The 23,818-nt window shown below is 38.6% G+C and overlaps 1 protein-coding gene across 6 annotated transcripts in view; it reads right to left on the reverse strand.

Moving 5' to 3' along the window:
• LOC115223907 (proton myo-inositol cotransporter) overlaps window positions 1-23,818 on the reverse strand; it is a 112,412-nt gene that overhangs the window by 27,726 nt on the left and 60,868 nt on the right. Inside the window, exon 1 of one of the 6 annotated variants that reach the window (XM_029794634.2) lies at window positions 18,153-18,683. The exons of the other annotated variants lie outside the window; for them this stretch is intronic. Within the exon in view, the coding sequence (XP_029650494.1) occupies window positions 18,153-18,576 (424 nt within the window). The 5' untranslated portion in view covers window positions 18,577-18,683. Of the gene's footprint in view, window positions 1-18,152; window positions 18,684-23,818 lie in introns of those variants that run through there. 6 annotated transcript variants of the gene reach the window in all.

A 23,818-nucleotide genomic window follows, 5' to 3' on the forward strand; every position in this document is an offset into this window, starting at 1 on the left:
GTCCGGCATCAGTCATGATCGGTTGGAGCTTTTAACGTGCCAGCGGCACGAAAGCCAGCCAAGGCAGCGCTGGCAACGTTTGGATGGTCTTTTTATGTGCCACCGGCACAGGAGCCAGTCGGGGCGGCGCTGGCATATATATATATACCACTCACAAGGCTTTGGTTGGCCCGAGGCTATAGTAGAAGACACTTGCCCAAAGTGTCACACAGTGGGACTGAACCCGGAACCATGTGGTTGGTAAGCAAGCTACTTACCACACAGCCACTCCTGCGCCTATACTCATTTCCTTTTAAATTACCAAAAAGAGTTGGCAGAATTGTTAGCATGCCAGACAAAATGCTTAGCAGCATTTTTTCCAGCACTTTTATGTTCTGAGTTCAAATTCTGCTGAGGTCAACATTGCCTTTCATCCTTTCGGGATAAATAAAATAAATACCAGTTGAACATTGGGGTCAATATAATCGACTTAAACCCCTCTCCCAAAATTGCTGGCCTTGTGCCAAAATGTGAAATCATTATTGTCATAAAGGTGGCAAGTTGGCAGAATCATTAGGGCTTTGTACAAAATACCTCAAAGTGTTTCTTGAGGCTTTTGGTATTGTGAGTTCAAATCCCATCAAGGTCCACTTGTTAAATAAGGTGGTGAGCTGCCAGAATCATTATTACATTGGCCAAAATGTTTCACTGGTACTGAATTTATCGACCCTTTATATGAAAGGATAAAAGACAAAGTTGACCTGGGTGGAATTTGAACTTAGAACATAGCAACTGACAAAAAGCCACTAAGCACACTGCCCAGCGTCACTACTTTAATAATAATAATAATAATAATAATAATAATAATAATAATATATTTCTTTACCTAAAATCCATTCATCTGTGTACATTGTTTTTGTCAATGTTACCTATTTCTTTATTACCCACAAGGGGTTAAACACAGAGGGGACAAACAAGGACAGACATAGGTATTAAGTCGATTACATCGACCCCAGTGCGTAAGTGGTACTTAATTTATCGACCCCGAAAGGATGAAAGGCAAAGTCGACCTCGGCGGAATTTGAACTCAGAACATAGCAACTGACAAAAAGCCACTAAGCACACTGCCCAGCATCACTACTTTAATAATAATAATAATAATAATAATAATAATAATAATAATAATAATAATAATTATAATTGCCCTGATGCAGTACCAGGCAGTGGCTCTCATGGCTTCTGATCTTAACTGATTGGAAGTGTTATCATGTACATTGTTTTGTCTTGGTATAAAAGATGGGCTACAGCAAATATTCTGCTCAATACCACAGATTTGCTTGTCAGTTGTTTGACCTTAACCAGTTGAGCATGTCCCTTAGTGGCTGACGATATGTGCATCTCTGATCACGAGCAGAAGTAGTGGGGGAGCATCATAGCCATGAGTTGAGAGGGATTCTGTGGAGTTTGAATAATTCACCTCTGGAAACATAGGTGTTTCGTTCAACATCCTTAAACAACCCTTATTCAGGGACCTTTTGAGCGGGATGGGCTACTCGACCAGAAGAAAATTCTAACTGGGCCCCACCTGCAAGGTCATGTGCTGTTTATCTTCATATGAGATCACCATGTCGCGCACATATGGTTGTGATGCATGTGCCTGGTGTACCCTTATCAGACAGGTAGTCATGATGGGTATTCTGGGCTTCGTATATTTTACCCCAGTGTCACTTTGATGGCATGCACTGCTCTCTCACTCAGTAATAATGATAATAATAATAATAATAATAATAATAATAATAATAATAATAATATGAACTTCCAACTTGTTGTCTCTTGAGGTCTCTGGGTGAGACTTGGAGCCAACTTGTACAAATGTAAAGCAAAAGTCAAACATAGAATAATAATAATAATAATAATAATAATAATAATAATAATAATAATAATCCTTTCTACTAAAGGCACAAGGTCTGAAATTTGGGGGTAGGGGACTAGTCGATTACATTGACCCCAGTGTTTCACTTGTACTTAATTTATGGACCCCAAAGAGATGAAAGGCAAAACTGACCTCGGCTGAATTTGAACTCAAGACATAGTGACAGGCAAAATACCACAAAGTATGTTAACAATTCTGCCAGCTCACTGCCTTACTGCTGCTGCTGCTGCTACTGCCACTGCTGCTGCTGCTACTACTACTACTACTACTACTACTACTACTACTACTACTACTACTACTACTACTACTACTACTAATAATAATAATAATAAATAATAATAATAATAATATAATAAATAACAGTAATAAGAAAAAGTAGAAAAAAAAATTACAGTTATTCAATTAGAATCTTGCTTTTGCTTACACAATAGGAGGAAGTAATTAAAATATATCATATGTCTTATATTTCTATCTCAAGGCCACAGCACTGAAGATTTCAATGCCACATTGAAAACTTGAGAACTTCAGGCTGTGATATCGCATAAGCCAAGCATTTGCGGTCTGTCCTTCACTCAACTTTACACAAAGTTAGGAACACATGTCAGTGATACAGTGTTTCAGCTGTATATAGTCTTCATTTTTATCCTTCAGTGGTACTTATTTGTGCTTCCACATGGCAAATTGGACTGTACCTTTCTATGGTTCTATGGCAAAATCCCATGGGAAAGTGCACTGATCATCATCATCATCATCATCATCATCAACATCTGTTATCCATGCTGGCATGTGTTGGGTAGCTTGACAAGAACTGGCAAAGCCAAGGGCTGCACCAGGTTCCACAATCTGTTTTGACCTGATTTCTACAACTTGAGGCTATAGTAAAAGACACTTGCCCAAGGTGTCATGCAGTAGGAATGAACCTGGAACCATGTGGTTTGTTAGCAAGCTTCTTACCACAAAGCCACGCTTACCCCTAATGGTAAAGTTAATTGAATAATTTCTTCCTTATTTGGAAAATTATCTAAAACAAAGGCAGTGTAGTGCAGCAGAAATACAATAACAAAAGAGTTAAACAAGACAATATTTTACTGTATTAAAATTGGTATGGTAATAATAACATACCTAATACAAGTATTATAAACAATGCCGAAATGTTAAATCTTAGACAAAACAAACGGCTCCCTCTATAACACATTTACACACGGATACAAAACACTGTTTGAACATCATAAATGTTAATGGCTTTCAGAGATTAAGATATAGTGAAAATATTTTTATTGTCTGCACAATTTGTAACAAAAATGTTATAAAATGACATTTTTATGAGCTGACTAGGGAAAAAGGAGAAAAAAAAATAGGTAGTAGTTGTTATACATAGAGTTAGATGTGTTGACAATAGCTGTCTGCATGTGCTACTACTACTACTACTACTTTCAAGTTGATTACATTGACCCCAGTGCGTAACTGGTACTTAATTTATCGATCCCCGAAAGGATGAAAGGCAAAGTCGACCTTGGCGGAATTTGAACTCAGAACGTAACAACAGACGAAATACGGCTACGCATTTCGCCCGGTGTGCTAACATTTCTGCCAGCTCGTCGCGTGTTGTACCACTAAGCTAAGTGACCTATGACATTACTACTGCTATTACTACTAATAATAATAATAGTGATAATGATAATAATACTCTCTACTGGAAGAACAAGGCCTCAAATTTGGGGGAAGGGATTAAACCATTAACCCATATTAACCTGGTTGTGTTTTCATAATACAAAATCTGCTCCTGCTTGTTTGGACAGGAACTCGCCGGGAAGCATCTGAATGATCATACAAAATGCTCAGTAGGTAGTTGATAGCCGTAGCTAACAGTTGCATACTGTCCTTCTCTTTCAGATTATGAAAGCTTACCATAACGTTTAATCTAAATCCAGTGAAATTTTAAGACTTCATTTTTTTATGGGTGTATATGGGTTAAGTCGATTACATCAACCCCCAGTGCATAACTGGTACTTATTTAATCAACCCCGAAAGGATAAAAAGCAAAGTTAACTTTAGCAGAATAATGTGATAATGATAATAGTAGTAGTAGTAGTATTAGTAGTAAATAAATACATAAATGCGCCCTTTAAAAGCCTAGCTAGGTTCATGGGCCCGGTTTCCATGGTGTAAGTGTTCCCCAACTGGACGGGACGCCAGTCCATCGCAGCGTTACTCATTTTTGCCAGCTGAGTGGACTGGAGCAACGTGAAATGAAGTGTTTTGCTCAAGAACACAACGCGTCGCCCGGTCCAGGAATCGAAACCACAATCTTACGATCATGATGCTGACACCCTAACCACTAAGCCACGCACCTCCACAGTATTAGTAGTAGTAATAATAATAATAATAATAATAATAATAGTAATCATTTCTGCTAAAGGCACAAGGCCTGAAATTTGTGGGGAGGGGGTAAGTTGTTTACATTGACCCCAGTACTTGACTGGTACTTAATTTATTTATCTTGAAAGGATGAAAGGCAAAGCCTACTGTAGCGGAATTTGAACTCAGGACATAAAGACAGGTGAAATACTGCTAAGTATTTTGCCCAGCGTGCTAATGATTCTGCAAGTTCACCACCTTAATAATAATAATAATAATGATAATAATAATAATTAATTCTTTTTATTGGCCACAAGGGCTGACAAATATGATTGGAAAACATAAAGGAACAAAACAGGATGAAAGGTTACAAAAGGTTTTGTCTGTTTTTCGAAAGAAAAAAGTCCGTGTAAACAAGCTTTACAACGAAAAAATTCAACAATTTACAAAACTCCCAATAGAGGAGACGCTTCGAAAAAAAGAAAAGGTCTCACGTGGAAAAACCCATAAAAGCTACGGGAGCCCCTTTCTCCTTTTATAATACCTTTTTTTATTACAGGTGTATCCTCAGAACTGGTCCATTTATACTGGCCATTCTTGTACAATTCACCCACCTTTCAGAAAACTTGCTATCAGACAGCACTTCCCTCTCTACTCTCATCTTCCTTTTCAAGTGAAACTTGAAAAAGCTGATGAGGCCTTGACCAAAGAGGAAAGTGTCTGACCTTAGCCCTTTCAAACGGGTCCACCATATCACCTCTTTCGCTACAGTCACTAGGCAAAGGAAAACTGCCCTGCCCTCCCGGTTAAAGGAGGTCGGCGGGGCAATCCTCACTATGGATTCAGCTGATAATAATAATAGTAATAATAATCATGATCCTTTCTACTATAGGTACAAGGCTTGAAACTTGGGGGAGAGGGATAGTTGATTACATTGACCCCAGTGTTTCTTGGTACTTAATTTATTGACCCCGAAAGGATGAAAGGCAAAGTCGACCTTGGCGGAATTTGAACTCAGAATGTAGTGGCAGACAAAATACTATTAAGCATTTCACCTAGCATGCTAACGGTTCTGCCAGCTCACAGCCTTAATAATAATAATAATAATAGTAATAATAATAATAATAATAATAATAATAATAATAATAATAATAATAGTAATAATAATAATAATAATAATCATAATAATAATAATAATAATAATAATCATAATAATAATAATAATAATCATAATAATAATAATCATAATAATCATCATAATAATAATCATCATAATATAATAATAATAATAATAATAATAATAATAATAATAATAATAATAATAATAATAATATAAAATAATAACAATTATAAAAATAATAACAGTAATAATAATAATAATAATAATAATAACAATAATTATAAAAATAATAACAGTAATAATAATAATAGTAATAATAATACTAATAATTATAATAATAGTAATAATAATAATAATAATAGTTGTAGTAATTATAATAATAATAATAGTAGTAGTAGTAGTAGTAGTAGTAGTAATAATAATAATAATAATAATAATTATAAAAATAATAACAGTAATAATAATAATAGTAATAATAATACTAATAATTATAATAATAGTAATAATAATAATAATAATAATAGTTGTAGTAATAATAATAATAATATTAGTAGTAGTAGTAATAATAATAATAATAATTAATTCTTTTATAATAATAATAATAATAATAATAATAATAAAAATAAATTGTTTGACTAGACAGTGAGAGTAAGACTACCTTGTCACCACCACCCTGAGAGTAAGACTACCTTGTCACCACCACCCTTATGTCACCTGAGATTCCTTTCAGTTTGCTCGTCAACTACTACTACGACAGTCCTCTACAACATGCAGTCACATACACCATGAGGCATGTTACCTGTCTATTTGATGCGTGGGAGGTGACACAGTCCACATCTCCCCTCTCCATTGCAACATGCCTACGTCAATGATACCGGCAGACAAAAATAACACAAGCTGTTGTGATACAATAATACCTACTTAAAATGGCACAAGGTCACTGCTGGTGATGACGATGATGATGACAGTGGTGATGGTGGTGGTGGTGATGATGATGACAGTGGTGATGGTGGTGGGGGTGATGATGATGACAGTGGTGATGGTGGTGGGGGTGATGATGATGACAGTGGTGATAGTGGTGGTGGTGATGATGATGACAGTGGTGATGGTGGTGGTGGTGATGATGATGACAGTGGTGATAGTGGTGGTGGTGATGATGATGACAGTGGTGATGGTGGTGGTGGTGATGATGATGACAGTGGTGATGGTGGTGGTGGTGATGGTGGTGGTGGTGGTGATGATGATGATGACGATGATGTTATTTAGACTTAGGCTAGCTCAGATCCAGCAGACCTGTTCTGTGATCAAAGAAATTCCAGTTGTGACCACCTAAACTTTTTGCTCAGACAGTGAATAAACAAGGGAGATTTGGTTGCTATTTCTAGTAAAACATGGGGGTCTTATACAAGTTTCTTCATTATTTTGCGCTTCTTCACTCAAGGTTTATTGGATGAGATTTGAGAAAAATTAGGCAGTTATTTCTAGTAAGTGGAGCAACCACATAGAAACTTGTTTTGTCATTCTTTCAGACAGAATGAAGTGATTTGAGGGAGATATGGCAGTTATTTCTAGCAGATTAAGAAGCCACGTAGGGGTACTATTTTGCTTTGGTTCCACCGGAGGAGGAATGCTAACAACAATGACTCTTCAGAGTGTCTGAGACTGGAAGTAGAGAGGAAGTTGTCCTCAGATCTGATATGAAGGGTTGCAACAAAGTGAAATTTGGTAGAGGCACCCAAGGGCCAGGTGGTAGTGTGTTAGTCCTAACCTGTGAAAGAGGTAGACCCAGGAAGACCTGGGATGAAGTGGTGAAGCACGACCTTCGAACATTAGGCCTCACCAAGGAAATGACTAGCGACTGAGACTTTTGGAAATATGCTGTGCTTGAGAAGACCATAACCTGTGGCCTATGCCAGGAGCGTAACCAGCCCGCTTATGCGTACCTTTCCTTCTTTGGTCACTAAACTCTGCTTGCGAAGACCTGTTGAGACAAGTGAAATCAAAATCAAAATCAAATTCGATGACTGGCATCCGTGCTAGCGGGGTGCAAAGAGCACCATACAAGTGTGATCATTGACAGAGCGGCTAACCGGCTTCTGTGCCAGTGGCTCATAAAAGGGCACCATTCGAGTATGATCGTTACCAGCATCACCTTACTGGCACTTGTGCCCGTGCTAGTAGGGTGCCAAGAGCACCATCCGAGTGTGATCGTTGCCAGAGCAGCCAACTGGCTTCTGTACCTGTGGCACGTAAAAGGGCACCATTCGAGCGTGATCGTTACCAACATCGCTTCACTGGCACCTTGAATGCTTTGTAAAAAGATCAATACCGAATCCATCAAAATGCGTCTGAATAAACATTACCAGACAGCAAATAGAGACTTGGACATTGCTTAGAAAGTATTTTTCATTTTTAACCTTGTATATAGTACACACTAGAGATTTTGACCTTTCAATTTTGGGAAAGAAATGCGGATTATACTCGAGGATTTATGGTATGCCGAATATATTCCTTTGTCACTTCCATTATAGCATTGAAAATATAACTGTTAAAATTGAACTGCACTCTTCAAAACTTGCACTAAGAATAGAACTAAGGTAAAATTACTACCTGCTTTTATAGCAAGTTGATGTAAATAGTTTATCCAGCTCCCCCTCTGACTTTTAGTTCATGCAATTGAAAAAAACTCAAATTATTTATAGGATGACCCAACACACACACACATATATATACTCTTACTCTTTACTCTTTTACTTGTTTCAGTCATTTGACTGCGGCCATGCTGGAGCACCGCCTTTAGTCGAGCAAATCGACCCCGGGATTTATTCTTTGTAAGCCCAGTACTTATTGTATCGGTCTCTTTTGCTAAGTAACGGGGACATAAACACACCAGCATCGGTTGTCAAGCAATGCTAGGGGGACAAACACAGACACACAAACACATACACACACATACATATCATCATCATTTAGCGTCTGCTTTCCATGCTAGCATGGGTTGGATGGTTCAACTGGGGTCTGTGAAGCCAGAAGGCTGCATCAGGCCCAGTCTGATCTGGCAGTGTTTCTACGGCTGGATGCCCTTCCTAACGCCAACCACTCCGTAAGTGTAGTGGGTGCTTTTTACGTGCCACCCGCACAGGTGCCAGACAGAGCTGGCAAACGGCCACGAACGGATGGTGCTTTTACGTGCCACCGGCACATATATACGACAGGCTTCTGTCGTATACACACACACACCACACACACATACACATATATATATATATACACATATATAAACACACACACACTTTCATATCTGTATGCATAGGGGATACTAATGCACCTGAAGTGGTCAGTGGTCGTTTATATTACAATGTTAAACAGGACATTTTTAACGAAACATTAATCAAAAGGACTCTCAAGAAGGATATGAGACCTTGAGTACAAGAGCTACAAGTAGCTGTGATTAAACCACAAAGAGAATATGAAGTTGCCAACGCGGGAAACAAATCAGGACACAAAAGGCAAACACTTGCTCACACTTTATGCCCTTTCAGTATATATACTTTATTGTAGCAGAAGATCCTGGTTGCTGATCACATGGGCAATATTCTAATGAAACACGAGATCCGGTTACTGCTGAATATTCCCGCTACATACATAAATAATACATATAGCATAAATACACACACATCTGAGCCTTTCTCGTATAGGCACAAGGCCTGAAATTTTGGGGGAGGGGACTAGTCATATATATCGGGGATTTTCTCAGTTTGAACGGCAGTTTTTAACATAATTTCTAGGTAACTAAAAAATTTTAAACTTCGTATACTGGTAGAATGTGTATATAAAACATCTTTTTCTCTTGGCTTTATTGAGAAAATTCTATAGTTTGTAAGATATTTGTTGTTTTTTTTCTTCAATTTCTGCAATTTCAACCAATCAATGACGTCCATTGAGGTAAAAAAAAACATTCTGTGCCGTATGAATATGTCCCTTGTTTAAGAAACAGATTGGGTTTATTTACATTTCTGAAGAAAAAAAAGATACCCTTCCCCCCACCCCTAACCCCAACCTTAAAACAGATTGAAATACAATAGATCGATACTAGGGTCATCATTATGAGTGACAATTTCATATGACACCGCTAGAAAAACTGCCGTTCAAACTGAAAAGATCCTATATCGGCCCCAGTGTTTCACTGATAGTTATTTTATTGACTCTGAATGGATGAAGGGCAAAATCGATCTCAGTGGAATTTGAACTCAGAATGTAAGGACAGACAAAATAAAATGCCATCCAGTGTGCTAATGATTCTCCCAGCTTGCCACCTTACATACATATTTACTTTATATAATAGAAATACACACACACACATTATATATTATATATATTATATATATATATATATATATATATATATAATATGCTTTAGTATACATACATGTGTGTATGTGTATTTTACCTCTTACTTGTTTCAGTCATTGCTAGGTTACCACCACAAAGGGCTTAGTCAAACAAATCAACCTCAGTAATTATTTTTTAAAGAGCAGGTACTTATTCTATGGTTGTCTTTTGCCTAACAGTCAAGTTATGGGGACATAAACAAACCGACAAAGGTCACAAAGCAGTCATAGGACACACACATATGTATGTATATATATGTGTGTGTGTGTGTGTGTGTGTATATATATATATATATATATATATATATATGTACCTACATTGCTAAAATAAGAGCTAAGCCGCTCTAATGCTGAAGTTAACACATTTTCATTCATGAGTGTTAACTGCAGCATTAGAGCAGTTTAGCTCTTATTTCTAGCATTGTAGGTGTCTCCTAACACCCTAGTCATATCTAGTGACACTTGTAATTCTCCTTTTTGATGAAACATTGCAAACTGCTGTTTACATTAATTTTAATATATATATATATAGTCGCCATGATAGATCGTTAGCCACTACACACATTTTTTTCTCTGCTTGTTTCATTCTGTGTCCCTTTCTGTAGAGGAGCATAGGCTCAAAACGTAAAAGACTTTTTCTATTCCTGAGCGTTTTACTAATACATCTGTTTGTTTTCTACACCACCTGTCTTCGTCTTTTGTTTTTTTCGTAAACTCTCCTTATATATATATATATATATATATATATATATATATATACATACATACAATGGGACATAAGTTTTGCTATTTGTCCCACAGAACAATACCTAGCTTCTTACATTTACCTGGGGTTGCTGGTTTTTTTGGAATGTTCTACCCATATGTATGAATATATGCAAAATATGAATGTCTGTAATCATGCAACCATGTATGAATAAACCTTATACATATATATATACACACACACACTCATACATATACATACATACATAAGTATACTTACACAACCTCCCCACTCGACCAATTTATTTCCTCATAACTTTCAGAAGAATATATATTTCTTAATGAAATTTTTTACAAATATTCTTCAGATGGTGTAGATTGCGATTACATTAGAATTTGCTGTGAAAAAGTTTCCTGGAGAGGAGTTTTGGAAAATTGACAGCTTTGTTGCCACACAATTTACATAAATTTGGATATTTTTCAATGAAATTTTTTACAAATGCCTTTCAGATGGTGTATGTACTTTACAATTACATCAGAATTTAGTGTGGAGAAAAACTTTTGTGGGCGTGCATACATACATGTTGGCATACATCACATAAATATCTACAAAGTGAAACTAAAAATTTTGAGAAAAAATTGATGTAATCAGTATATAAGTGTGCATGCTATCAATTTTCCTTTTTAGATTTAAATTCTGATATAATCATAGTTTATGCTACCCGAAAAGTATTTGAAGAAAATTTCATTAAAAAATATCTATTTTTCTGAAAGTTATAAGGAAACAAAATTGGAGTGGGGCATAATTGTGTACGTATGTAATACACATGTATAGCGCGAAAAAAATTTTAATTTTGGCGGAATTCTGGTTTAAGTAACTCATATAACCACTAATAACTTTGGCATAACAACAGATTCCTGCCCCCACTCGACTTTGGCTGATCATAAATGTTTTGTGCGTTTGTGCATCCGTAGATTTCTACCGAAGCAGCAGACGATGAAGCCGTCGCCAGAAAATTCGTCACCGGAAAACTCGTTATGCTAAAAATACCAGCTAAAAGTCTGAAAGTTTCTAACAGAAAGACATTGAATACAATAATTCGCCGTTTGAACTTTTTAATTACACACATACACGTGTGTGTGTTTGTGTGTGTGTGAGAAAGAGAGAGAGGGAGGACTAGAAATCTATGGATGCATAAACGCACAAAACAGAGAAAAATGAAACAAATATGGACTTGTTCCGAAACGCCCACGAGTGGGGAACGGTCCTCAAAAGTAACCCTCAATTGTTTTCCTTCAAAGTTCTCCTGTTCTCGGAATCTACATAGTCCGAGGTATATTTGTAGAAAATTTCATTAAAAAATATCTATTTTCTTGAAAGTTAAGACGAATTGAAGTGGACGCCGGTGAATTTTCCGAAATTCTTCATCCCACCCCTTCCAAAAACACTTTCCCCCAAAAGTTTTGTATATTCGGAATCTACATGATATAATACATATTCGTTGAAAATTTCATTAAAAAATATCTATTTTTCTGAAAGTTATGATCAGCCAAAGTCGGGGGTGGGAACAGGAATCTGTAGTTTACTCTTTACTCTTTTACTTGTTTCAGTCATTTGACTGCGGCCATGCTGGAGCACCGCCTTTAGTCGAGCAAATCGACCCCGGGACTTATTCTTTGTAAGCCCAGTACTTATTCTATCGGTCTCTCTTTTGCCGAACCGCTAAGTAACGGGGATGTAAACACACCACCATCGGTTGTTAAGCAATGCTAGGGGGACAAACACAGACACACAAACATACACACACACATATATATATATATATATATACGACGGGCTTCTTTCAGTTTCCGTCAACCAAATCCACTCACAAGACTTTGGTCGGCCCGAGGCTATAGTAGAAGACAGTTGCCCAAGATGCAACGCAGTGGGACTGAACCCGGAACCATGTGGTTGGTAAGCAAGCTTCTTACCACACAGCCACTCCTGCGCCAGAAATATAAATCAAAATCGCATAAAAATACAGATTCAAAACCGAAGAAAACACCAGAACGTCCGAAGAAAGAAAAAGAAAAAAGAGGAAGAAGGAAATGAAAGAAAAAGAAAGGAAAGAAAAGAAATATCAATTCAGAATTGGTCGTACACAACAAAGTTGAACGAAACCTACTGAAACAAGCAATCACCCGCGTGGCATTACCGCGGGAGATGGCGAGTCTAAGGCGTTGAACAGCCAAGCACCCTCACGGACATCCTCCGACACCTCGGTAAGGCGAGGCCGCCAATATTACATGTATGTGTGTATGCATACATAAGTGTATGTATGGATGTATGTGCAGTAATTTGATTTATAGCTTTCAAATTTCTCAATAGCAAACAATAAACAGGTTTTCAACCGCCAAAGAAAGAAAAATTATCATAATTTATACCGCCAAAGACAGAACAATTAGTATAACTTATACCTGCCAAGCAGTCAGGCCTGATTATTATACGCAGGTGCACAATGTAAGCGTGCATGTGTACGTAGTGTCTGCTAAAAATGTGAGCCAATACCGTTTCAAGTTGGGCCGCGCCTACGAGAAAATCAGCCACATATATAGGCGCAGGAGTGGCTGTGTGGTAAGTAGCTTGCTTACCAACCACATGGTTCCGGGTTTCAGTCCCACTGCGTGACACCTTGGGCAAGTGTCTTCTACTATAGCCTCGGGCCGACCAAAGCCTTGTGAGTGGATTTGGTAGACGGAAACTGAAAAAAGCCTGTCGTATATATATATATATATATATATATATATATATATAATGTGTGTGTGTGTGTGTGTGTATTTGTTTGTGTGTGTGTGTGTGTGTGTATTTGTTTGTGTGTCTGTGTTAGTCCCCCTAGTATTGCTTGACAATCGATGCTGGTGTGTTTATGTCTCCGTCCACTAGCGGTTCGGCAAAAGAGACCGATAGAATAAGTACTGGGCTTACAAAAGAATAAGTCCCAGGGTCGAGTTGCTCGACTAAAGGCGGTGCTCCAGCATGGCCGCAGTCAAATGACTGAAACAAGTAAAAGAGTAAAAGAGAGTAAAGAGATGGTTTAAACCTGTCTTAGCTGTGTTTGGGTGCCTTCGTCTCATCTTTCATACAGTCGGAAACGACAGAACACGTGCCATTACTATATAAGTCGTGTGTGCACATAGGTGCGCCATTGCACGCGGGAATCAGTGTTTTTAAACTTAGTTATATATACTCTCACTTATGTGTGTGTGTACGCGTGTATATATTTACCTTTGTCTACATGTATATAGCACAACGACTTGGGTATACCTTCCACTAACTTTTTTGCCTCATAACTTCCAGAAAAATAGGCGATTTTCTAAGAAATTTTCAACAAATACATTTCAGATGGTGTAGAATCCAATTATATTGGAATTTGTATTGAGGCGAGGAGTTTTGGCAAATTCACACAAATCGGCCTTGTTTCCTTATAACTTTCGGAAGAATGAGTATTTTTTTAAACGAAATATTCTACAAATTCCTTTCAGAGTCTGTAAATTACGGTTATAGCGTTATACAGAATATGAAAAACAAAATTGGTGAGCACATACGCACATGTACATCGCAATTTTTTTTCGAAATTTCCAGTTTCATTTTGTAGATATATATATATATGTGTCGTCAGTATGTACGCGTACGAGTCCACCAATTTTGTTTTTCATATTAAATTCCAATATAAGCGTAATCTACACGTTCCAAAAAATATTTACATAAAGATTTTATTAAAAAAATACCTATTTTTTAAAAAAAGTTATCAGACAACAAAGCCGACTTGTGTGAATTTTTCCGCAACTGCTCTCTCTCTTTTACTCTTTTATTTGTTTCAGTCATTTGACTGTGGCCATGCTGGAGCACCACCTTTAGTCGAGCAAATCGACCTCAGGACTTATTCTTTTGTAAGCCTTGTACTTATTCTATCGGTCTCTCTTTTGCCGAACCGCTAAGTTACGGGGACGTAAACACACCAGCATCGGTTGTCAAGCAATGCTAGGGGGACAAACACAGACATACACACACACACACACATATATATATATACATATATACGACAGGCTTCTTTCAGTTTCCGTCTACCAAATCCACTGACAAGGCTTTGGTTGGCCCGAGGCTATAGTAGAAGACACTTGCCCAAGATGCCACGCAGCGGGACTGAACCCGGAACCATGTGGTTGGTTAGCAAGCTACTTACCACACAGCCACTCCTACGCCTATGAAATATTCACGACATGAAATATTCACGAAATATTTTTTTATACAACGAGTTCTGATATAATCGGAATTCTATACCACCTGAAGAGTATTTGTTGAAAATTCCATACAAAAATATCCATTTTTCTGGAAGATATGAAGCAACAAAATCAGTGGTAGTCGTCGTGGTCGTTGTGGGTGGACATACACGTGGGGGTATGCCAGACTTTGTTTCCTTTGAAATGCTATATAAACGTTTTTGTATTAGGTTTGCAAGATTCTTTATGTGCCTTCGTGTGTTGAAACAAATCGGGTTGTGTCTAGAGAGAGTCACTGCGCCAATATTAATAACACATGGACCGGTTCAATTCTACGCCTTTAGTAGTAGTCAATTGGTTACATATTTCTGCAACTAATGAATCGATCGTCTTGGAATATGTAAATTATAGATACGCTAATAAAATTTAGATTAAAAAAAAAAACAGAGGAATCTTTGATATTTTCCTTCACTTAGACCCTGGTTTCGTTACATTCATTTACCCGTAACTTTTGTATTATTTCTTTTCCGGATTTTCTATCTGAAACATCAACGTTACTTTATCTCCACCCTCGATAAACATATTTCTGTAAAATGTTAGTTAAAAAAATATGTATTTTAAAGTGAGTTATGAGGAAACAAAGTCGAGAAGAAGTGAAAATAATTCGAACCCCCACCTTCAGAAAAAAAATAAAGAAAATGGATGAATTATTAATCCTCATCATAATCTACACCAGGAGTTCCCAACCATATTTTATCTATGGACCCGTTACATTACTACTTTATTCTGGTGGACTCCCATAGGCATTCGATATTTAAAATTATAGAAATTTCATTAAAAATTCCTATTTTAGTTTTCACATTAACTTGTGTAGGTGGACCTATATAAAATGCTAGAGAAAGAGCCCTATCTGTTTCTTGCAATACACACATCTAAATCAAAATGTTTTCAGGGGTCCTTAAAATACTGTTGTGAATTCCCCAATTTACTATTTTAATACGTGGACCCCTTCCCACAAAATCTTACACAGACCCTCAGGGGTTATAGAGTGGCTGTGTGGTAAGTAGCTTGTTTTCGAACCACATGGTTCTGGGTTCAGTCCCACTGCGTGGCACCTTGGGCAAGTGTCTTCTACTATAGCCTCGGGCCGACCAAAGCCTTGTGAGTAGATTTGGTAGACGGAAACTGAAAGAAGCCCGTCGTATATATGTATATATGTATGTTTGTGTGTGTGTTTGTGTGTCTGTATTTGTCCCCCTAGCATTGCTTGACAACCGATGCTGGTGTGTTTATGTCCCGGTTACTTAGCGGTTCGGCAAAAGAGACCGATAGGATAAGTACTGGGCTTACGAAAGAATAAGTCCCGGGGTCGAGTTGCTCGATTAAAGGCGGTGCTCCAGCATGGCCGCAGTCAAATGACTGAAACAAGTAAAAGAGAAAAGGACCCACTGATCTAAACCCTCGAAAACATTACAGCAAAATTTTCATTGATAAACATACATTTTTTACGAGTGTTACACAAGGTAACAAAGTCTAGGCGGGGCACTAAAGTGTAGTTATGCCGGCAAAAGTATTGATTCGCGCCAAGGAAATCGATGGACGCGACTTTTGAGTCGTATTATTAACGGAATATATTTCCAAGTTTTTCCACAGCAGACTGAAGGTGATCTTATGTTATTGACACTGGAAAGGAACGGGATGGATGTCATAACATTCCGAATTCCTCATTTATCTTAAAAACAACCAGGCTCTTTGGAATCGGATGCGCATTTATTAAGAGCTCACGTGAAGGCTGTGGTACTACGTTAAGGGGCGATCTTTCGTCTCTAGTAGACCTTTCCGTCGATTTCCGTAAAAAAATATTTTTTTTTTACATATGGGCTTGCGGGAACTTTTGAAGTAATATACATACATATACACATACACCGAGTAAAAAATTTCAGTTATCTCTTTCTTTCACACATTACTCTCTCTGTCTCTTCACACACACTAACAGAAGCACTTCACTTACACAACATACTGTCTGTCTCCCACACCCAATCAAACACACACACACACACACACACACATGTACATCAATGCTTCACATGCACGGTAACTTCAAAAGAACTTCCCTCGTCATACAATCGCTTTCTCTTAGTCTCTTTCGCTCTCATTACTTCAAAAGTTCCCGCAAGCCCATATGTAAAAAAAAAGAAGTTTTTTACGGAAATCGACGGAAAGGTCTACTAGAGACGAAAGATTGCCCGTTAAGGTTGTGATCACGATAGGGTTTCTGGTTTGTTTGACAAAAGAAGAACAAGGCTTCTTTGAAGATGATTTGGCTGCTGTTTTTAGTAAACTGAATGGACGGTATTGAGGTTGATTCCTTACACTAGTTGCTGCGTGAATCAATCTATTGGATTATGAGTAATCAGCCTACGCAAATTTATACCACTCGAAGGCATGAGACGTTTAGATAGATGTATAGATTGCGACGGAGAAAATATGGTGAGATAGTCATGGTTGGAACAGTTTCGATCATAAGGTCTGTTTGAAAAGGGTCGTGAAGGGATGTTTGAACGATCTGTTTGGACAATCTGTTAAAACCAATGTTTTTGCAAGGTCTGTTTTGAAGATGCCCTTTTGTTTGGATATATATATATATATATATATATATATATATATATATATAATATATATATATATATATAGAGAGAGAGAGAGAGAGAGATAAGCGGAATTTAATCAGGAACATTCTGTAATATCCATGTGGAGCAACACGTTTTCGTTTTGGCACCACACACATACACAAATATGCATGTGTGTGTGTATGTACGTACGTATGTGTGAATGTATGTATGTATGTATGTATGTATGTATGTATGTATGTATGTACGTACGTATGTATGTAAGTACGCATGTACGTACGTAAGTATGTATGTACGTACGTAAGTACGTATGTATGTATGATGTATGTATGTATGTATGTATGTATGATGTATGTATGTATGTATGTACGTACGTACGTATGTATGTGTGTATGTACGTATGTATGTATGTATGTACGTACGTACGTACGTACGTACGTACGTATGTATGTATGTATGTATGTATGTATGTATGTATGATGTATGTATGTATGTATGTATGTATATGAATATATGCGCACTCGAGTCTAACTGTCGTCATGGAAGCAGAAATGCCGGGATTACATCCGTGGGTTGGTAATATTGTAGTAGCACATTGTAGTCGGCAGCTGAGAAAGAAAATGTTCCACATGGATGAATATCTATGCGTGTGTGCGCGTGGGTGTATATATATGGGGGGAGATAGACAGACAAATGAATAGATAGATGTAAATAATAATAATAATGATGATAATAATAATTAAAAAATAGTCAAAAGCGAAAAGCGATCTCACCGTGACCACATCCTATGAGAAGTCGACCGATCAGAAGCATGGTTCGATTCACAGCCGCTCCGCTAATGATCGCTCCTACCAAATAACTCACAGCAGCTGTCATCACGGTTCTTTTTCGTCCGATGATATCACTAAGTTGCGAAGCAAACAAGGTTATGACGATCGCCGAGGGTAAAGCTCCGGCAATTATTAGCTGTTTCCATAACGAATTCAAAGGCATGTATTCCGAGTTTTCGACCAAAAGCACGGCTCCCGAATTTATACCCAAATCATATCCGATCGACAATACTCCGACTTGAGTAAGCAACGTAATAACTAGAAGCGTGTAGCCAAGTCTGCCGTCGTTTTCTGCATTTTCTTTCAACACATGGACGTATTCTTTGTTATTACCAACATGGTCATCGTATTTTTTACGAAACACCATTTTTTTTTTCTCACCGATCGACAAGGATACTTTTTTTTACAGGTGAAGGGTTTCTTTACTGAAAATCGCCCGTCCTACTCCGTTACGCTTCCAACGCAAACAACAAGCTTAATAATAAATTCAGGGGAAGCAACTCACATATATTCACGCCTTTACGCGCCACGTGACGTAAACTGAGAACCACAATTCTTTGTTTTTCTCTCTCACAACATTTTATTCATTTCTCCTCAGCGTTTACCAAATATTTTTTTATTATTAATATTTTATATTTATTCAGGACGGCGAATTGCTTCAGAATCGTTAGAGAGTCGAAACAAAACAAGGTTTTTTTTACAGCATTTTCCCCGCCTCTTTATGATAATAATAATAATAATGAAATTATTGTATGCAGTGCTCAGGTGCACCACAACTTGTCAGAAAGTGCGTATAAAGCATATGCAGTAATGTAGAAATGTCTGGAAAGCGAACAATGTATGAGTCAGATACACGCTTGTGTGTGTATGGAGGGGAGAAAATCAGGTGTCAGTTCAAATACCTATTTCTTTATTATCCACAAAGGGCCAAACACAGAGAGGACAAACAAGGACAGACAAACGGATTAAGTTGATTATATCGACCCCAGTACGTAACTGGTACTTATTTAATCGACCCCGAAAGGATGAAAGGCAAAGTCGACCTCGGCCTAATTTGAACTCAGAACGTAGCGGCAGACGAAATACCTATTTCTTTACTTCCCACAAGGGGCTAAACACAGAGAGGACAAACAAGGACGGACACACGGATTAAGTCGATTATATCGACCCCAGTGCGTAACTGGTACTTAATTTATCGACACCGAAAGGATGAAAGACAAAATCGACCTCGGCGGAATTTGAACTCAGAACGTAGCGCGGCAGATGAAATACTGCGAAGCATTTCGCCCGGCGTGCTAACGATTCTGCCAACTCGCCGCCTTATCTCAGTTCAAATACAGCCGAGGTCAACTTTATTTTTTGTCCTTTTCGTGATCAATATAGTACCACTCAAGTACTGGACACAATATAATCGATTAACCACCGTTTCGTCCCAAAATTATTGGCCTTGTACCAAAATTAGAATCGTTATTAATATTATTTTCAGTATTCTTATATCATCATAAAATGAAAGTGGAAAATTTTTCGTTTGCGCTCAGTACTAAACGAATTGAAATTTGGCGGAATTTTCCAAGCTATATCACTTCCTCATGACGAAGGAGTAGGTAACGCATATATTATTTACTCTTTACTCTTTTTACTCTTTTACTTGTTTCAGTCATTTGACTGCGGCCATGCTGGAGCACCGCCATTAGTCGAGCAAATCGACCCCGGGACTTATTCTTTTTGTAAGCCCAGTACTTATTCTATCGGACTCTTTTTGCCGAACCGCTAAGTGACGGGGACATAAACACACCAGCATCAGTTGTCAAGCAATGCTAGGGGGACAAACACAGACACACAAACACACACACACACACACATATATATATGTATATATACGACGGGCTTCTTTCAGTTTCCATCTACCAAATCCACTCACAAGGCATTGGTCGGCCCGGGGCTATAGCAGAAGACACTTGCCCAAGATGCCACGCAGTGGGACTGAACCCGGAACCATGTGGTTGGTTAGCAAGCTACTTACCACACAGCCACTCCTGTGCCTTTCTTCAATATATTACAAAAGAATTCCCGCGTTTAATACAACAGGTGTTACAACGTCGAAAGATTTGTTTTTATTCTCAATTTTCGGTTTATTACATTTTTGCCCACCCGACTCCACTATCCAGTGTCATTTTCCTACCCCCATATAGTATTTATCACAATTCCAAAACTCCATTGAAATTAGTTGAAAGTGATCATCTCGGTATTTTTAAACGCAGAATCCCCTTCTATAAAAATGTGGGGCCGATGGTGGGCAAAGGGAATTAAAAATTAAAAATTTTTAAAAGTTTTAAAGTTTTTTCTTTCTTTTTTTCTATTTTCTTATTTCTTTACTGCCCACAAGGGGCTACACACAGAGGGGACAAACAAGGACAGACAAACGGATGAAGTCGATTATATCGACCCCAGTGCGAAACTGATACTTATTTAATCGACCCCGAAAGGATGAAAGGCAAAGTCTACCTCGGCGGAATTTGAACTCAGAACGTAGCGGCAGACGAAATACCTATTTCTTTACTACCCACAAGGGGCTAAACACAGAGAGGACAAACGGATTAAGTCGATTATATCGACCCCAGTATGTAACTGGTGCTTATTTAATCGACCCCGAAAGGATGAAAGGCAAAGTTGACCTCGGCGGAATTTGAACCCAGAATATAACGGCAGACAAAATACCTATTTCTTTACTACCCACAAGGGGCTAAACACAGAAGGGACAAACAAGGACAGACTAACGGATTAAGTCGATTACATGAACCCCAGTGCGTAACTGGTACTTATTTAATCGACCCCGAAAAGATAAAAGGCAAAGTCGACCTCGGCGGAATTTGAACTCAGAACCTAGTGACAGACGAAATACTGCTAAGCATTTCGCCCGGCGTGCTAACGTTTCTGCCAGCTCGCCGCTTTTTTTCTATTTTCTGTCTTTCTCTTCCCCTCTCTCTCTTCCTCTCCCTTTTATTTTGACAAAATCGTAATCTCCGTTGTTGTAATCATAGGAATCCTGAAAAATTTAATTAAAAAAAAAAATCGTGCGGCTGTGAGGTAAGCTTACTTCTCAACTGCATGGTTCCGGGTTCGGTCCTACTGCGAGGCATCCTGTGCAAGTGTCATCTACTATAGCTTCAGGCCGACCAAAGCCTTGTGAGTGGATTTGGTTGGCAGAAGCCCGTCACACACACTTCTAGCGGCGAAAGCCCGAACTACAACGAGAACGTTTCCGGTTACTTTTGGGTACTCCCTCGTATATATAACTCTCTTGGAGGCACAATGGCCCAGTGGTTAGGGCAGCGGACTCGCGGTCGTAGGATCGCGGTTTCGATTCCCAGACCGGGCGTTGTGAGTGTTTATTGAGCGAAAACACCTACAGCTCCACGAGGCTCCGGCAGAGGATGGTGGTGATCCCTGCTGTACTCTTTCACTACAACTTTCTCTCACTCTTACTTCCTGTTTCTGTTGTACCTGTATTTCAAAGAGCCGGCCTTGTCACTCTCTGTGTCACGCAGAATATCCCCGACAACTACGTTAAGGGTACACGTGTCTGTGGAGTGCTCAGCCACTTACACGTTAATTTCACGAGCAGGCTGTTCCGTTGATTCGGATCAACCGGATCAACCCTCATCGTCGTAACCGACGGAGTGCTTAAAAAAAAAAACAAAAAAAAAACTCTCTTACAAGAAGCGTGGTATCAGTGACTTCGAACTCCCGGCCAGCTGGCCTTGAATGGACAGTACCATTAGTCTAGCAGGCCCATTCCATAACAATTTCCATAAAACTTCCTAATTTTACATTCTGTGTATTACAGTAAAATCGACTTCGATAACGAATTCAGTATTGTATTTATATTTTGTTTGGTTCATAATCAATAAGAATGAGATAATTAACAATCAAGTCATTAAAATAATTACAGCTGCGCTATGCAAATATTCATTTATTGATTCTTGTGGCTATTAGGCTATAACTATGGTGGAAGCACTCCGTCGTTTACGACGACGAGGGTTCCGGTTGATCCGAATCAACGGAACAGCCTGCTCGTGAAATTAACGTGTAAGTGGCTGAGCACTCCACAGACACGTGTACCCTTAACGTAGTTCTCAGGGATATTCAGCGTGACACAGAGAGTGACAAGGCCGGCCCTTTGAAATACAGGTACAACAGAAACAGGAAGTAAGGGTGAGAGAAAGTTGTGAAAGAGTACAGCAGGGATCACCACCATCCCCTGCCGGAGCCTCGTGGAGCTTTAGGTGTTTTTGCTCAATAAACACTCACAACGCCCGGTCTGGAAATCGAAACCGCGATCCTATGACCGCGAGTCCGCTGCCCTAACCACTGGGCCATTGCGCCTCCACGCTATAACTATAACGGTATATGATACAAGGCGGCGAGCTGGCAGAATCGTTAGCACGCCGGGCGAAATGCTTAGCGGTATTTCGTCTGTCGCTACGTTCTGAGTTCAAATTCCGCCGAGGTCGACTTTGCCTTTCATCCTTTCGGGGTCGATAAATTAAGTACCAGTTACACTCTGGAGTCGATATAATCGACTTAATCCGTTTGTCTGTCTTTGTTTGTCCCCTCTGTGTTTAGCCCCTTGTGGGTAATAAAGAAATAGGTATATAATACAGTTCTATATTTAAGCGATGAGGAATTCTGTACATTATTTACATTCGACAGATGTTTGTCCTCATCTTGTTTGTTGGTAACACAACGTTTCGGCGTCACCACTACGCCACATGCCTACGGGGATGTGGCGTAGTGGTTAAGAGAGCGGGCCACTAACCCCACGATTCCGAGTTCGATTCCGAGCAGTGAGCTGAACACTAACAACAACCGGTAAAATTTCTACTTTTTTCTTATTTTTATTTTCCTGAAATTTTCGTTGCGTCTTGCAACCTTTTCAATAGTTTTGACTCAAAACTATTAATAAAAAAAAAAAAAGAATAAAGTGGAAATTTTACCAGTGTGTGTGTTAGATTATAAGGCACAAAAAAGAAAGTGACTCTACCCAGACACAACAGAATTTTCATTCAACTGTTTCCTTATAAAAAAATAAATATTTTCTATGTAAGGCACAGGAGTGGCTGTGTGGTAAGTAGCTTGTCTACTTCCGGGTTCAGTCCCACTGTGTGGCACCTTGGGCAAGTGTCTTCTACTCTAGCCTCGGGCCGACCAAAGCCTTGTGAGTGGATTTGGTAGACGGAAACTGAAAGAAGCCCGTCGTGTATATGTGTATATATGTATATATGTATATGTATGCGTGTGTGTGTTTGTGTGTCTGTGTTTGTCCCCCTAGCATTGCTTGACAACCGATGGTGGTGTGTTTATGTCCCCGTTACTTAGCGGTTCGGCAAAAGAGACCGATAGAATAAGTACTGGGCTTACAAAAGAATAAGTCCCGGGGTCGAGTTGCTCGATTAAAAGGTGGTGCTCCAGCATGGCCGCTGTCAAATGACTGAAACAAGTAAAAGAGTACGGTGAGTTTTGAATCACCCAATATATATACAGTTAATATTTCTTTATAACTATTTGAAACAATATACTCAGTATTATAAGCAGTGCTTAGAGATAGC

This window comes from Octopus sinensis, linkage group LG24 (genome assembly GCF_006345805.1).
Source record: "Octopus sinensis linkage group LG24, ASM634580v1, whole genome shotgun sequence".
Lineage (NCBI taxonomy): Eukaryota > Metazoa > Mollusca > Cephalopoda > Octopoda > Octopodidae > Octopus > Octopus sinensis.